Below are 17,025 nucleotides of genomic sequence, written 5' to 3'. Positions count from 1 at the left end.
CACAATCCCTCAACCTCATCTCCCCCTCTGTTGCAATGTCCCACGCTGAAGAGCTGTCTGCTGACCAATACATTGTGTCACAGGTGGAATCTCAGAGATGAGGTGGGGATTATAAATGAGGAACGACAGCAACATTAACCAGCAGAGCATCTGCAGAGCCAGCTCATCCACACCCTTGGAAACAAACTCACCAGGTAAGAGCGACCGAAGTACGAGTCAAGCTGCACATCTTCACCAAAAAACCAACATAAAATGCCAAACATTGCACAAGACAGTGACAATTGTAGCCTGTGTTTAGTGTGAGCTGGTCTCTGTGAGTGTGTTAATATTTACAGGGGGTCTCCGGGAGCGTGTTAATATTAACAGGGGGTCCCGGGGAGTGTGTTAATATTTACAGGGGGTCTCCGGGAGTGTGTTAATATTTACAGGGGGTCCCCGGGAGTGTGTTAATATTTACAGGGGGTCTCCGGGAGTGTGTTAATATTTACAGGGGGTCTCCGGGAGTGTGTTAATATTTACAGGGGGTCCCCGGGAGTGTGTTAATATTTACAGGGGGTCTCCGGGAGTGTGTTAATATTTACAGGGGGTCCCCGGGAGTGTGTTAATATTTACAGGGGGTCCCCGGGAGTGTGTTAATATTTACAGGGGGTCCCCGGGAGTGTGTTAATATTTACAGGGGGTCCCCGGGAGTGTGTTAATATTTACAGGGGGTCCCCGGGAGTGTGTTAATATTTACAGGGGGTCTCCGGGAGTATGTTAATATTTACAGGGTGTCTCTGTGAGTGTGTTAATATTTACAAGGGGTCTCCGGGAGTGTGTTAATATTTACAGGGGGTCTCTGTGAGTGTGTTAATATTTACAGGGGGTCCCCGGGAGTGTGTTAATATTTACAGGGGGTCTCTGTGAGTGTGTTAATATTTACAGGGGGTCACCGGGAGTGTGTTAATATTTACAGGGGGTCTCTGTGAGTGTGTTAATATTTACAGGGGGTCCCCGGGAGTGTGTTAATATTTACAGGGGGTCTCTGTGAGTGTGTTAATATTTACAGGGGGTCTCCGGGAGTGTGTTAATATTTACAGGGGGTCTCCGGGAGTTTGTTAGTATTTACAGGGGGTCCCCGGGAGTGTGTTAATATTTACAGGGGGTCTCCGGGAGTGTGTTAATATTTACAGGGGGTCTCCGGGAGTATGTTAATATTTACAGGGTGTCTCTGTGAGTGTGTTAATATTTACAAGGGGTCTCCGGGAGTGTGTTAATATTTACAGGGGGTCTCTGTGAGTGTGTTAATATTTACAGGGGGTCCCCGGGAGTGTGTTAATATTTACAGGGGGTCTCTGTGAGTGTGTTAATATTTACAGGGGGTCCCCGGAAGTGTGTTAATATTTACAGGGGGTCTCTGTGAGTGTGTTAATATTTACAGGGGGTCCCCGGGAGTGTGTTAATATTTACAGGGGGGTCTCCGGGAGCGTGTTAATATTTACAGGGGGTCTCCGGGAGTGTGTTAATATTTACAGGGTGTCTCCGGGAGTGTGTTAATATTTACAGGGGGTCTCCGGGAGCGTGTTAATATTTACAGGGGGTCTCCGGGAGCGTGTTAATATTTACAGGGGGTCTCCGGGAGCGTGTTAATATTTACAGGGGGTCTCCGGGAGTGTGTTAATATTTACAGGGGGTCTCCGGGAGCGTGTTAATATTTACAGGGGGTCTCCGGGAGTGTGTTAATATTTACAGGGGGTCTTTGTGAGTGTGTTAATATTTACAGGGGGTCTCCGGGAGTGTGTTAATATTTACAGAGGTCTCTGTGAATGTGTTAATATTTATAGGGGGTCTCCGGGAGCGTGTTAATATTTACAGGGGGTCTCTGGGAGTGTGTTAATATTTACAGGGGGGTCTCCGGGAGTGTGTTAATATTTACAGGGGGCCCCAAGGAGTGTGTTAATATTTACAGGGGGTCTCCGGGAGTGTGTTAATATTTACAGGGGGTCTCCGGGAGTGTGTTAATATCTACAGGGGGCCCCAAGGAGTGTGTTAATATTTACAGGGTGTCTCCGTGAGTGTGTTAATATTTACAGGGGGTCTCCGGGAGTGTGTTAATATTTACAGGGGGTCTCTGGGAGTGTGTTAATATTTACAGGGGGTCTCCGGGAGTGTGTTAATATTTACAGGGGGTCTCCGGGAGTGTGTTAATATTTACAGGGGGTCACCGGGAGAGTGTTAATATTTACAGGGGGTCTCCGGGAGTGTGTTAATATTTACAGGGGGGTCTCTGTGAGTGTGTTAATATTTACAGGGGGTCACCGGGAGTGTGTTAATATTTACAGGGGGTCTCCGGGAGTGTGTTAATATTTACAGGGGGTCTCCGGGAGTGTGTTAATATTTACAGGGGGTCCCCGGGAGTGTGTTAATATTTACAGGGCGTCTCCGGGAGTGTGTTAATATTTACAGGGCATCTCCGGGAGTGTGTTAATATTTACAGGGGGTCACCGGGAGTGTGTTAATATTTACAGGGCGTCTCCGGGAGTGTGTTAATATTTACAGGGCGTCTCCGGGAGTGTGTTAATATTTACAGGGGGTCCCCGGGAGTGTGTTAATATTCACAGGGGTTCTCTGTGAGTGTGTTAATATTTACAGGGGGTCTCCGGGAGTGTGTTAATATTTACAGGGGGTCTCCGGGAGTGTGTTAATATTTACAGAGGGTCTCTGTGAGTGTGTTAATATTTACAGAGGTCTCTGGGAGTGTGTTAATATTTACAGGGAGTCTCCGGGAGTATGTTAATATTTACAGGAGGTCTCCGGGAGTGTGTTAATATTTACAGGGGGTCTCTGGGAGTGTGTTAATATTTACAGGGGGTCTCCGGGAGTGTGTTAATATTTACAGGGGGTCTCCGGGAGTGTGTTAATATTTACAGGGGGTCACCGGGAGAGTGTTAATATTTACAGGAGGTCTCCAGGAGTGTGTTAATATTTACAGGGGGGTCTCTGTGAGTGTGTTAATATTTACAGGGGGTCACCGGGAGTGTGTTAATATTTACAGGGCGTCTCCGGGAGTGTGTTAATATTTACAGGGGGTCCCCGGGAGTGTGTTAATATTTACAGGGGGTCCCCGGGAGTGTGTTAATATTTACAGGGCGTCTCCGGGAGTGTGTTAATATTTACAGGGCGTCTCCGGGAGTGTGTTAATATTTACAGGGGGTCACCGGGAGTGTGTTAATATTTACAGGGCGTCTCCGGGAGTGTGTTAATATTTACAGGGGGTCCCCGGGAGTGTGTTAATATTTACAGGGGGTCTCTGTGAGTGTGTTAATATTTACAGGGGGTCTCCGGGAGTGTGTTAATATTTACAGGGGGTCTCCGGGAGTGTGTTAATATTTACAGGGGGTCTCCGGGAGTGTGTTAATATTTACAGGGGGTCTCCGGGAGTGTGTTAATATTTACAGGGGGTCTCCGGGAGTGTGTTAATATTTACAGGCGGCCCCCGGGAGTGTGTTAATATTTACAGGGGGTCTCCGGGAGTGTGTTAATATTTACAGGGGGTCTCCGGGAGTGTGTTAATATTTACAGAGGGTCTCTGTGAGTGTGTTAATATTTACAGGGGGTCTCCGGGAGCGTGTTAATATTTACAGGGGGTCTCCGGGAGTGTGTTAATATTTACAGGGGGTCTCCGGGAGTGTGTTAATATTTACAGAGGGTCTCTGTGAGTGTGTTAATATTTACAGGGGGTCTCCGGGAGCGTGTTAATATTTACAGGGGGTCTCCGGGAGTGTATTAATATTTACAGGGGGTCTCCGGGAGTGTGTTAATATTTACAGGCGGCCCCCGGGAGTGTGTTAATATTTACAGGGGGCACCTGGGAGTGGAACTTAAATTTAAACAACGAACGTGGAACCTTAACTAGCCTCAGTAACGGTGACCATGAAACCATTATCAGTTGTTGTAAAAATCCATCTGGTTCACTAATGCCTGTTAGGGAAGGAAATCTGCCATCCTTACCTGGTCTGGCCTACATGTGACTCCAGACCCACAGCAATGTGGTTGATGCCCTCTGAAATGGCCGAGCAAGTCATTCAGTTCAAGGACAATCAGGCATGGGCAACAAATGCGGGGTATGTCTCGTGGTACCATGAAAGGGTTAAATAAAATGGATGTAAGTACACCCACAGTGCTGTTAGGGAGGGAGTACCAGGATTTTGACCCAGCGACAGTGAAGGAACAGCGATATGTTTCCAAGTCAGGATGGTGAGTGACTTGGAGGGGAACATCCAGGTGGTGGTGTTCCCATCTATCTGCTGCCCTTGTCCTTCTAGATGGTAGTGGTCGTGGGTTTGGAAGGTGCTGTCTGAGGAGCCTTGGTGAGTTCCTGCAGTGCATCTTGTAGATGGTACACACACTGCTGATACCGTGTGTCGGTGGTCACATTCCTGGTCTATCTTTAATCTTTTCCATAATGATGATGAATCTAAGTTGAGCAAATCTGAATTCTGATCACTATCACTCAAATCCCCTCCCACTGATACTCCTCCATCTGCCCAGATCCATCCCCTGGTACCAAGATAAGGGCAGCCATTAACTGGTCTTTCTCAGATTGTGTAAGGTCCCTGAGCTGATGATAACTGGGAAGAGCTGTAAATTTGAGGAATTATTTGTGAGGTGTAAGTAGACCAGGTGTTAAATCCCCGTCTGTCTCTCCGCAGGATGCTCCTCCAAGTTTTTGCTGTTCTTCTAGTGGTGTCTGGATTAGGAAAAGCCCATGTTGATCCAGGTAAGGAGCAAGCCGGTTTTCCGGGATGGATATGAGTCTGAGGTGGGATGCAGAGCGGAGAATCGGAGGGAGAGAGAAAGAAAAGGACAGTGACACAGAGAGAAAGAGGGAGCGGGGTAAAGAGATAGAGAAGTGGAGAGGGATGAAGAGAGAGTGCTTATGGGAGAAAGACAGACACTGATCGATTTTAAAATCGAGGCATTGCCTGACTGGGAGCCAATGCAGGGAACTGAGACCAGGGGTGAGTCGGTGGTTAGGAATGCAAATGCAATGTTGGCATTTATTTCGAGAGGACTAGAATATAAAAGCAGGGATGTGCTGCTGAGGCTTTATAAGGCTCTGGTCAGACCACATTTAGAATATCGTGAGCAATTTTGGGCCCCGTATCTCAGGAAGGATGTGCTGGCCCTGGAGAGGGTCCAGAGGAGGTTCACGTGAATGACCCCAGGAATGAAAGGCTTAACATATGAGTAACGTTTGAGGACGCTGGGTCTATACTCGATGGAGTTTAGAAGGATGAGGGGGGATCTGATTGAAACTTACAGAATACTGAAAGGCCTGGATAGAGTGGACGTGGGGAAGATGTTTCCATTAGTAGGGGAGACTAGGACCCGAGGGCACAGCCTCAGAGTAAAGGGAAGACCTTTTAGAACAGAGATGAGGAGAAACTTCTTTAGCCAGCGAGTGGTGAATCTATGGAACTCATTGCCACAGAAGGCTGTGGGGCCAGATCATTGAGTGTATTTAAGACCGAGATAGATAGGTTCTTGATTAGTAAGGAGATCAAAGGTTAAGGGGAGAAGGCGGGAGAAGGGGGTTGAGAAACTTATCAGCCATGATTGAATGGCGGAGCAGACTCGATGGGCCGATTGGCATAATTTCTGCCCCTATGTCTTATGGTCTTATGGGTGGTGGGCGAACAGGACTCAGTGTAATTTAGGATATGTGCAGCAGAGTTTTAACTGAGTTGAGGGTTAGGGAGAATGGAAGATTGGCCAGGAGAACATGTGGAGTCTGAAGGTAAGCCACACCCTAACAGTGCAGTTCCCCATGGAGGGAGAATGAACAAGGTGCTCATTGTAATGTTTCAAGAAGTTTATGGAACCCTCTAAATCTCTGTGTTTAACCTTTAGACATTAACTTGGCCCTGCAAGGCAGAGCCACTCAGTCCAGCTTGGAAAATTATCTCGGGAATGCCATCAATGCAATAGACGGGAACGTGAACTCGGACTGCAGCCTGGGTTCCTGCTCCATCACTACCTCCGAGATGGAGCCCTGGTGGAGGGTGGACCTTCTCCACCCCTTTATGGTGGGCACCGTGTCCATCACTAACAGGATAGACGGGGTTCCGGGAGACCTGAACGGAGCAGAGGTCCGTATTGGAGACTCGCTTGAAGACAATGGCAAATCCAATGCCAGGTAAACGGCAACTACAGGCAAACTTCAGCTATAGAAAAATTCCTGTGACAGGCAAACCCCTGCTACAGTCAAGCTCTAGGTGCAGGCAAAAACTCCCACTACAGGCAAAACCACCAGCTACAGCAAACTCCCGCTACAGGCAAACCCTCACTAAAGGCAAGCTCCTGCTACAGCCAAACTGCAGCTGCAAACACCTGTTCCAGACAAATTCCTGTTACGGGCAATCTCACACTACAGGTAAACTCCAGCTGCTGACAAATTCCCACTACAGGAAAACTAGCCAGAGGCAAACTCCTGCTGCAGGCAAACTCCCACTACAGACAAACTCCTGCTGCAAGCAAACTCCCACTACAGACAAACTCCTGTTACAGGGGCCGGGGGGGGGGGGGGGGGGGGGGGGTGGGGGGGGGGGGGGGGGGGGGGGGGGGGGGGGGTGGGGGGGGGGGGGGGGGGGGGGGGGGGGGGGGGGGGGGGGGGGGGGGGGGGGGGGGGGGGGGGGGGGGGGGGGGGGGGGGGGGGGGGGGGGGGGGGGGGGGGGGGGCACTACAAATCCCATAAAACCTCTTGGTGAGGGCTTTGGGAGTCAATTAGAGCTTTCAAAATAGAGCTCAATAGATTTTACTGGGCAAGGGTTTTGTGGGATATGGAGCAAAGCTGGGAAAATAGGGTTGGGGCTTAGAATTTGGCAGAAAAGTCTAGAGGGGCTGAATGGCCTCTTATTGTTCCTAATGTCCTTGTGTTTCTGTGTTGGCAGGTGTGGAGTGGTTGAGTCCATCAGTCCTGGAGAAACACAGCACTTTAGCTGCAATGGGATGATCGGCCGATACGTCACCGTGGTGATACCCGGTCGGCACACCTCTCTGGCAATCGCTGAGATCACCGTGTTTGGACCTGGCCATCACCATTGAGCAGCAGGATGGCCAATCACAGGGTGCGTGGCAGTGAAACCCAGGTTCAGTATCACCCTCCCCCATCCCCTCCCATACCAGCACCAGCCGGAGACAGAGAGTAACATAGAGAATGATCCCTGGGCAGAGAGTGACCGCTGGACAGAGAGTGACCCCCAGGACAGAGAGCGACCATTGGACTGAGAGTGATCCCTGAGTAGGGAGTCACTGCTGGACGGTGAGTGGCCTCAGGACAGAGAGTAATATTAGAGAGTAACATTGGACAGAAAGTGACCCCTGGACAGGGTAACATTGGAGAGTGACCCTTGGGTAGAGGGTGACCACTGGACAAAGAGTAACATCAGAGATTGACCCTTGGACAGAGAGTGACCACTGGACAAAGAGTGACCGCTGGGCAGAAGGTGACCACCAGACAGAGAGGGACACCGGGACAGAGAATAGCATCAGTATGAACCTTGAACAGACAGTGACTACTGGACAGAGAGTAACATTGGAGAGTGTTCCCTGGACAGAGAGTGACCACTGGATACAGAGTAACATCAGAGAGTGACCCCTGGACAGAGAGTGACCCTTGGGCAGAGAGCAACATCAGAGAGTGACCCCTGGACAGGGAGTGACCCCTGGACAGGGAGTGAACTCTGGCCAGAGAGTAACATCAGTGGTGAGCCCTGAACAGACAGTTCAGATGACCGGACAGAGAGTAATATTGGAGAATTGCACTTGGACATAGAGTGACCCCTGGACAGGGAGTGACCCTTGGACAGAGGGTGACCACTGGACCAAGAGAGAGCTGTGAAACTGTCAGTGTTGCCCCTCGGAGCTGCGTGTTGATGGAATGTTTGATTTGATGCAGGGATGTGAAGTGAATCCCTGCACTGCCCATGGTTTGAGTTCCCTACAATCTGCTTTGATTCGCTCGGTCTGGGGATCCTCGAACGCTTTCCCTGTGCCTCCTCCCTGAACCTCTCGTTCTCCGCCATCGTGTGCACCGTTAACACTGGTCGTGCGCTCGCATCGCTGACTCAGCTTGACCTGTAATGAGATCTTGCTGTTCCGGAATGTTCCTCGATTAATAAAGTGATTTGACCTCTCGGACGGTTTGTTTATTCACCCGAAAGTTATGGCGGGACAGTAACCCGGGGGAAAGGAAATGGCCAGCCTGGGAATTGCACGGAAAGTAGGAATTCATTCAGTGGGGCGGCAGGATGGATTTGCTAGAATGTTCCTCCCCTCTGTTGCAGCGATTCCACGGGGAACAAATGAATCCGGGTCTTCGGCATTTCTCCTGCTTTTTAAAGTTGCCGCCTCTGTTTTGGAAGCATTCCTGGAGATTCCGACGCATGGCCTCCAACCGCCTCACCCAGTCGAGCAGCCTTCCCCTCCCCCAACCACACCCCTGACACTCTGGTAAGGAGGTGAAGACATATTGTTGAAGTATTATTGCCTGATTTTCCTGTTGGGTCCTTGCTACCCAGTGAGTGTCCCGGAGATTAGCCTAGAGACTCCAGGGGAGTTCCTGGAGAATTGGGAATTGCGTCAGGAGTATTGTGCACAGTTTTGGTTTTATGCAAAGAAGGATATACTGGCCATGGAGGGAGCACAATGGAGGTTCACCAGACCGATCCCTGGGTTGGCGGGTCTGTTTTATGAGGGGAGGTTGAGGAGACGGGGCCTGTATTCTCTAGAGTTTGGAAGAATGAGGGGCGATCTCACTGAAAGTTACATTTTTACAGGGCGTGACTGGGTGGGGTGCAGCAAAGACGTTTCCCTTGGCTGGTGGGGGGGTGGTCTAGAACCAGGGGACACAGTCTCAGAATAAGGGGCAGGTCCTTTAGGATTGAAATGAAGAGGAATTTCTTCCCTCAGGGGGGTGGTGAATCTTTGGAATTCTCTACCCCAGAGGCTGTGGAAGTTCAGTGACTGAGTTTGTCCAAGACAGAGATCGATAGATTTCTAGATATTAACGATAGCGCGGGGAAGATGTTGAGAAGGGAGAAGATCAGCCATGATCTACTTGAATGGCAGAACAGGTCAAGGGGCTGAATGGCTTCCTATTGCCCCTGTTTCCTATGTTCCTAACCCACTGGGCTCTTCATGCCACTTGGCTTTGTTGGGGGGAGTCACCTCTCCCTACCGCCCACTCAACAAACCCCTCCCTCCCCCAAACCCCCTCCTCCCCCGGACCCGGCCCCCTCTGGCTGGGGTCCGTCCAAGACTCCGGACCCCGATTCTTTGTCCGGTTGGAGCTTGGCGTGCCCTCCCTGACCTCCCCACTGTGGGAGGGCCAGCAGGAGAGGCGGGCAGATACCTCGGACAGTTGTGGGGCATGGTGGAGAGTCCAGGGATATGGGGGTGAGGCTAAGGAGGGATTTGAAAACAGGGGTGAGAATTTTAACACTGAGACTTTGCTTGAGTGGGCACCAGTGTAGGCCGGTGGGCACGGAGGGCGAGAGAGGGGGAAACAGGGTGGTAAAAGATCAAAGGGGATTTTACGGAGCAGACAACATAATGACTGCCTTAGGGGAGCGTCACAGTGTTGACAGACTGAGGGGGATCAATAGACTGAGACGGCAGCTGAACATGGCGCACGCTTCAGCTTGAACTGTGTGCTCAGATTTTCAGAGAGTGGATCTGGAACCCATAACATTCTGGCGCCAAAGCGAAGGGGGGGGTTAATCCAGCGAGTCACAGCTTGTTCTGGAGCTGAATGAACCAGTATTAAGTTCAGCTGTTGTCTCAGTCTATCAGACTTTCGGCATTGGCAAAGCTCTGCCAAAACTGCAACAGTTCCTTAAAACAGTCATTATCATGTCTGCTTTATATAAAATCCTCTCCCAATTTTCCCTTCCTGTTAATGACCTGCCTGGGGTTTCTGCAATCGAATGCAGCCTTTTGCGAAAGGGGGAATGCTCTCCTCTCCCTCCCACCCTCTGGCTGGGAAAATCCCACTGGAATTCTAGCTGATTAATGTGCGTTTGTGTTTAATGAGGCTGGAGCTAATTCGACAGTTCGTAAAACTGCCACGTTTAATTAGGCTGTCTGGAGGTGAGGGTCACTTCTGGGTATCTGAAACCCCCTCAGAGTTTCCATTCCAGATGTCTGCTCCTTGAGATTAATCTTCGGGGACGTCAAGCTTTACCCATTTGACCAAGTGATCGCCGATGGTTCAAGTATTTGAGATGTCTATTTCCGTCATGTGGGTCAGATTTCCCGGAACCACACTATCCTCACGGAATAGGTTCTGTTCGGAATAACGAGGATGTTAACTGAAATGGCAGAACGTTAAAGTAGGTGCTGGAACAGAGAGATCTGGGCAATGTGTACATCTCAACTGATAAAAACAAAAAGCTAAAAGCTACTGCGGATGCTGGAAATCCAAAACAAAAACAGAATTACCTGGAAAAACTCAGCAGGTCTGGCAGCATCGGTGGAGAAGAAATCAGTTGACGTTTCGAGTCCTCACGACCACCCACCCCCACTAGAGCTGTACCTTGAGTGTCCTGCCATCCATTCTTAATTAGCACTTTTCTTAGATAATATCACCACCTTCAACACCTCTTTGATCCTTTTGTCTGTGGCATCTTTTGATTATCTGCTCCTATCACTGCTTGCTTGTCCCCACAACCACCCCACCCTCAACTTCTCTCCCCCCCCGCCCCCCACCTTAGACCAGCTTATATTTCACCCCTCTCCTAACTATACTCAGTTCTGCCGAAGGGTCGTGAGGACTCGAAACGTCAACTGTTTTCTTCTCCACCGATGCTGCCACACCTGCTGAGTTTTTCCAGGTAATTCTGTTTTTGTTTTATACATCTCAACTGGCAGGCCAAGTTAAAAAGAGGAATACGCGATCTTTGACTTTCTAACTTTAGGCTACATTTGCAGGGCTGTGGGGGAACAACAGAGGAGTGGGGCTAATTGATAGGCTCTTTCAAGGAGGTGACACTGGGAAAGATGAGCCCAATGGTCTTCTCCTGGGGTGAATGATCAATGGGGTCACAGGATATAAAAGAGAGGAAATTATATTCAACCTTTATAAAACTGGTTAGGCTGCAGCTGGAGAATTGGGTTTGATTCTGGGCAGCGCAGGTTAGGAAGGATGGGAAGAGCATAGGGAGCGTTCAGAGGGGATTGACCAGGACTATTCCAGGGATGAGAGAGTTCAGTTCGTGTAGAGAGACTGGAGAAGCCGGGATTGTTCCTCCTCAGAGCAGAGAAGGTTAAGGGGAGATTTAATCGAGGTGTTTAAAATCAGGAAAGGAACAGCAATAATTTTATGACGTGTCACTGCTCTTGATTCCAAATAAAGTTTCAAACTTATTGCCAAAGTAAACACACTGACAGCAGCAAATCTGAGGTCAAGGCAGAGAGATCATCTCTGAGATCAGGGAGCCCTCCCTGTGACTGTCAGAGTGAAAGAATAATAACTGGAGCTTATCCCTGCTAACAGAGAGCTCGGTGTTTTCAACAATGATTAACTCTGTGTGAATACACCCTGTAGGTACAGAGCTGGTTACTGGAAGTCCTGCCCAGAGTTCATTCTAACTGTTGGCTGACCTCCCATCATCCACTATCGACTCACATTAGCTCATCCAACACTCAGTGCTGCCTGTACCAAGTCCCATTACCCTGTCACACTCTGCAGCACTCCCTCCGTACAGGCCCTCTGACAGTGCAGCACTCCCTCAGTACTGACCCTCTGACAGTGCAGCACTCCCTCAGTCCTGACCCTCTGACAGTGCAGCACTCCCTCAGTACTGACCCTCTGACAGTGCAGCACTCCCTCAGTACTGACCCTCTGACAGTGCAGCACTCCCTCAGTACTGACCCTCCGACAGTGCAGCACTCCCTCAATACGACCCTCTGACAGTGCAGCACTCCCTCCGTACAGGCCCTCTGACAGTGCAGCACTCCCTCAGCACTGATCCTCCGACAGTGCAGTGCTCCCTATGTACTGACCTTCTGACAGTGCAGCACTCCCTCAGTACTGACCCTCCGACAGTGCAGCACTCCCTCAGTCCTGACCATCCGACAGTGCAGCACTCCCTCAGTACTGACCCTCTGACAGTGCAGCACTCCCTCAGTACTGACGCTCCGACAGTGCAGCACTCCCTCAGTACTGACCCTCTGACAGTGCAGCACACCCTCAGTACTGACCCTCTGACAGTGCGGCTCTCCCTCAGTACCGACCCTCCGACAGTGCAGCACTCCCTCAGTACTGACGCTCCGACAGTGCAGCACTCCCTCAGTACTGACCCTCTGACAGTGCAGCACACCCTCAGTACTGACCCTCTGACAGTGCGGCTCTCCCTCAGTACCGACCCTCCGACAGTGCAGCACTCCCTCAGTACTGACCCTCCGACAGTGCAGTGCTCCCTATGTACTGACCTTCTGACAGTGCAGCACACCCTCAGCACTGATCCTCCGACAGTGCAGCACTCCCTCAATACTGACCCTTCCGACAGTGCAGCGCTCCCTCAATACGACCTTCTGACAGTGCAGCACTCCCTATGTACTGACCCTCCAAAAGTGCAGTGCTCCCTATGTACTGACCCTCCAACAGTGCAGCACTCCCTCAGTACTGAGCCCCTGACAGTGCAACACTCCCTCAGTCCTGACCCTCTTACAGTGCAGCACTCCCTCAGTCCTGACCCTCCAAGAGTGCAGCACTCCCTCAGTACTGACCCTCTGACACTGCAGCACTCCATTTGTACTGACCCTCTGACAATGCAGCACTCCCTCAGTAGTGACCCTCTGACAGTGCAGCACTCCCTCAGTACTAACCCTCTGACAGTGCAGCACTCCCTCCGTACAGGCCCTCTGACAGTGCAGCACTCCCTCAGCACTGATCCTCCGACAGTGCAGTGCTCCCTATGTACTGACCCTCTGACAGTGCGGCACTCCCTCAGTACTGACCCTCTGACAGTGCAGCACTCCCTCAGTACTGACCCTCTGACAGTGCAGCACTCCCTCAGTCCTGACCATCCGACAGTGCAGCACTCCCTCAGTACTGACGCTCCGACAGTGCAGCACTCCCTCAGTACTGACCCTCTGACAGTGCAGCACACCCTCAGTACTGACCCTCTGACAGTGCGGCACTCCCTCAGTACTGACCCTCCGACAGTGCAGCACTCCCTCAGTACTGACCCTCTGACAGTGCGGCACTCCCTCAGTACTGACCCTCTGACAGTGCAGCACTCCCTCAGTACCGACCCTCCGACAGTGCAGCACTCCCTCAGTACTGACCCTCCGACAGTGCAGTGCTCCCTATGTACTGACCTTCTGACAGTGCAGCACTCCCTCAGCACTGACCCTTCCGACAGTGCAGCGCTCCCTCAATACGACCTTCTGACAGTGCAGCACTCCCTCAATACGACCTTCTGACAGTGCAGCACTCCCTATGTACTGACGCTCCGACAGTGCAGCACTCCCTCAGTACTGACCCTCTGACAGTGCAGCACACCCTCAGTACTGACCCTCTGACAGTGCGGCTCTCCCTCAGTACCGACCCTCCGACAGTGCAGCACTCCCTCAGTACTGACCCTCCGACAGTGCAGTGCTCCCTATGTACTGACCTTCTGACAGTGCAGCACACCCTCAGCACTGATCCTCCGACAGTGCAGCACTCCCTCAATACTGACCCTTCCGACAGTGCAGCGCTCCCTCAATACGACCTTCTGACAGTGCAGCACTCCCTATGTACTGACCCTCCAAAAGTGCAGTGCTCCCTATGTACTGACCCTCCAACAGTGCAGCACTCCCTCAGTACTGAGCCCCTGACAGTGCAACACTCCCTCAGTCCTGACCCTCTTACAGTGCAGCACTCCCTCAGTCCTGACCCTCCAAGAGTGCAGCACTCCCTCAGTACTGACCCTCTGACACTGCAGCACTCCATTTGTACTGACCCTCTGACAATGCAGCACTCCCTCAGTAGTGACCCTCTGACAGTGCAGCACTCCCTCAGTACTAACCCTCTGACAGTGCAGCACTCCCTCCGTACAGGCCCTCTGACAGTGCAGCACTCCCTCAGCACTGATCCTCCGACAGTGCAGTGCTCCCTATGTACTGACCCTCTGACAGTGCGGCACTCCCTCAGTACTGACCCTCTGACAGTGCAGCACTCCCTCAGTACTGACCCTCTGACAGTGCAGCACTCCCTCAGTCCTGACCATCCGACAGTGCAGCACTCCCTCAGTACTGACGCTCCGACAGTGCAGCACTCCCTCAGTACTGACCCTCTGACAGTGCAGCACACCCTCAGTACTGACCCTCTGACAGTGCGGCACTCCCTCAGTACTGACCCTCCGACAGTGCAGCACTCCCTCAGTACTGACCCTCTGACAGTGCGGCACTCCCTCAGTACTGACCCTCTGACAGTGCAGCACTCCCTCAGTACCGACCCTCCGACAGTGCAGCACTCCCTCAGTACTGACCCTCCGACAGTGCAGTGCTCCCTATGTACTGACCTTCTGACAGTGCAGCACTCCCTCAGCACTGACCCTTCCGACAGTGCAGCGCTCCCTCAATACGACCTTCTGACAGTGCAGCACTCCCTCAATACGACCTTCTGACAGTGCAGCACTCCCTATGTACTGACCCTCCAAAAGTGCAGTGCTCCCTATGTACTGACCCTCCAACAGTGCAGCACTCCCTCAGTACTGAGCCCCTGACAGTGCAACACTCCCTCAGTCCTGACCCTCTTACAGTGCAGCACTCCCTCAGTCCTGACCCTCCAAGAGTGCAGCACTCCCTCAGTACTGACCCTCTGACACTGCAGCACTCCATTTGTACTGACCCTCTGACAATGCAGCACTCCCTCAGTAGTGACCCTCTGACAGTGCAGCACTCCCTCAGTACTGACCCTCTGACACTGCAGCACTCCATTTGTACTGACCCTCTGACAATGCAGCACTCCCTCAGTAGTGACCCTCTGACAGTGCAGCACTCCCTCAGTACTGACCCTCTGACAGTGCAGCACTCCCTCACTACTGACTCAGCATTTGCAACAATCTTCGGCCAGAAGTGCTGAGTGGATGATCCATCTTGGCCTCATCCAGAGGTCCCCAGCATCACAGATGCCAGTCTTCAGACAATTCGATTCACTCCACATGATATCAAGAAACAGCTGAAGGCACTGGATACTGCAAAGGCTATGGGCCCTGACAATATTCCGGCAATAGTACTGAAGACTTGTGCTCCAGAACTTGCCGTGCCCCTAGCCAAGCTGTTCCAGTACAGCTACAACACTGGCATCTACCCGGCTATGTGGAAAATTGCCCAGGTATGTCCTGTACACAAAAAGCAGGACAAATCCAACCCGGCCAATTACCACCCCATCAGTCTATTCTCCATCATCAGTAAAGTAATGGAAGGGGTCATCAACAGTGCTATCAAGCGGCACTTGCTTAGCAATAACCTGCTCACTGATACCCAGTTTGGGTTCCGCCAGGGCCACTCAGCTCCTGACCTCATTACAGCCTTGATTCAAACATGGACAAAAGAGCTGAACTCCCAAGGTGAGGTGAGAGTGACTGCCCTTGACAACAAGGCAGCATTTGACCGAGTGTGGCATCAAGGAGCCCTAGCAAAACTGGAGTCAATGGGAGTCAGGGGGAAAACTCTCCGCTGGGTGGAGTCATACCTAGCACAAAGGAAGATGGTTGTGGTTGTTGGAGGTCAGTCATCTCAGCTCCAGGACATCACTGCAGGAGTTCCTCAGGGTAGTGTCCTCAACCCAACCATCTTCAGCTGCTTCATCAATGACCTTCCTTCCATCATAAGGTCAGAAGTGGGGATGTTCGCTGATGATTGCACAATGTTCAGCACCATTCACGACTCCTCAGATATTGAAGCAGTCTATGTCCAAATGCAGCAAGACCTGGGTGGTATCCAGGCTTGGGCTGACAAGTGGCAAGTAACATTCACACCACACAAGTGCCAGGCAATGACCATCTCCAACAAGAGAGAATCTAACCGTCGCCCCTTGACATTCAATGGCATTACCATCACTGATTCCCCCACCATCAACATCCTGGGGGTTACCATTGACCAGAAACTGAACTGGACTAGCCATATAAATACTGTGGCTACAAGAGCAGGCCAGAGGTTAGGAATCCTGTGGCAAGTAACTAACCTCCTGACTCCTCAAAGCCTGTCCACCATCTACAAGGCACAAATTAGGAGTGTGATGGAATACTCCCCACTTGCCTGGATGAGTGTAGCTCCCACAACACTCAAGAAGCTTGACACCATCCAGGACAAAGCAGCCCACTTGATTGGCACCCCATCCACAAACATTCACTCCCTCCACCACCGACGCACAGTAGCAGCAGCGTTTACCATCTACAAGCTCCGTGCCTCAGGGAGATTGCTACACTCTTTCACGCGCATGTGCAAAAGAGCGCAGGCCCCGACTCTCCCTCCTCCACCCGCCCGCCCGCACAGGTTGGACGGGCCTTAATTGGCCTGCCCGCGTAAAATGGCGGCACGCAGCCAATCGCGGGTGGCGATCGGCCCTGCCCCGCCCAGCCCGACCTACACAGGTAAATTTCCACCCCTTGATTTCAGGTGTGTCAGAACCTCCCAAGAAAGCCATAAAAATTCACCCAGCAATTGGGAACAAAGGTCTACACAGGCTGAACACGTCAGGATTAACAGCAGAAGAGCTAAAGGATCCCCAAAAGACATGGATTACACTGGAGACCGGTTCAGGATCAGGTTAAACTTCCGTATTCATCGACTGGAGTTCATGTCATTTTGACAATAGCCCACAGAACCCATAGAGCACTTCATCAGTAGATGCAGAGAAAAGGGTGGGTACTGTGATTCTTCAAACACAGAGCTAGCAGACAGAATTGTCCAGAATGATCTGCTAGACAAGCCCAAAATGTATCTTATCGAAGAGCTACTCAAGGATGGAGGTGAGTACGGACCGATCCT

General features: G+C 51.4%; 1 protein-coding gene and 2 long non-coding RNA genes across 8 annotated transcripts in view; 2 read left to right on the top strand and 1 right to left on the bottom strand.

The window, feature by feature from the left end:
• Positions 1-17,025, top strand: part of LOC144673576 (uncharacterized) — a 345,035-nt gene that overhangs the window by 120,265 nt on the left and 207,745 nt on the right. The window contains exons 3-4 of one of the 2 annotated variants that reach the window (XR_013574380.1): positions 7,236-7,355; positions 7,632-7,650. This is a non-coding gene — a long non-coding RNA (uncharacterized LOC144673576). Of the gene's footprint in view, positions 1-7,235; positions 7,385-7,631; positions 7,651-17,025 lie in introns of both variants that reach the window. The other variant, XR_013574381.1, reaches the window with a different exon arrangement.
• LOC144673578 (uncharacterized) overlaps positions 1-17,025 on the bottom strand; it is a 343,246-nt gene that overhangs the window by 119,544 nt on the left and 206,677 nt on the right. Inside the window, exon 2 of the long non-coding RNA XR_013574384.1 lies at positions 6,290-6,339. This is a non-coding gene — a long non-coding RNA (uncharacterized LOC144673578). The remainder of the gene's footprint in view (positions 1-6,289; positions 6,340-17,025) is intronic.
• Positions 75-8,179, top strand: LOC144673571 (fucolectin-1-like). 5 transcript variants are annotated; one of them, XM_078535328.1, is made up of 5 exons: positions 75-194; positions 4,692-4,759; positions 5,893-6,178; positions 6,933-7,109; positions 7,940-8,179. In XM_078535328.1, the coding sequence occupies exons 2-4, from the start codon at positions 4,693-4,695 to the stop codon at positions 7,084-7,086; spliced, it is 507 nt and encodes a 168-aa protein (XP_078391454.1). In that variant the 5' UTR covers positions 75-194; position 4,692; the 3' UTR covers positions 7,087-7,109; positions 7,940-8,179. The 5 variants fall into 5 exon arrangements, with proteins under 5 accessions (XP_078391454.1, XP_078391453.1, XP_078391452.1 ...); XM_078535326.1 differs by having other exon boundaries at positions 80-209; XM_078535327.1 differs by lacking the exon at positions 7,940-8,179 and having other exon boundaries at positions 6,933-7,246.

Source organism: Cetorhinus maximus, unplaced genomic scaffold (assembly GCF_964194155.1).
Source record: "Cetorhinus maximus unplaced genomic scaffold, sCetMax3.hap1.1 HAP1_SCAFFOLD_388, whole genome shotgun sequence".
NCBI lineage: Eukaryota > Metazoa > Chordata > Chondrichthyes > Lamniformes > Cetorhinidae > Cetorhinus > Cetorhinus maximus.
The sequence above is the reverse complement of the archived record's forward strand: the minus strand, read 5'-3'. Positions and strand labels throughout refer to the sequence as shown.

Excerpts from the sequence above, each read along its gene's own strand:
- LOC144673571 (XM_078535324.1), top strand. The coding sequence starts at position 116 with ATGAGGAACGACAGCAACATTAACCAGCAGAGCATCTGCAGAGCCAGC. Across the intron at positions 210-5,892 it reads ACCAGGTAAGAGCGACCGAA|ACATTAACTTGGCCCTGCAA; the intron begins GTACGAGTCAAG and ends TTTAACCTTTAG. Across the intron at positions 6,179-6,932 it reads AATGGCAAATCCAATGCCAG|GTGTGGAGTGGTTGAGTCCA; the intron begins GTAAACGGCAAC and ends CTGTGTTGGCAG.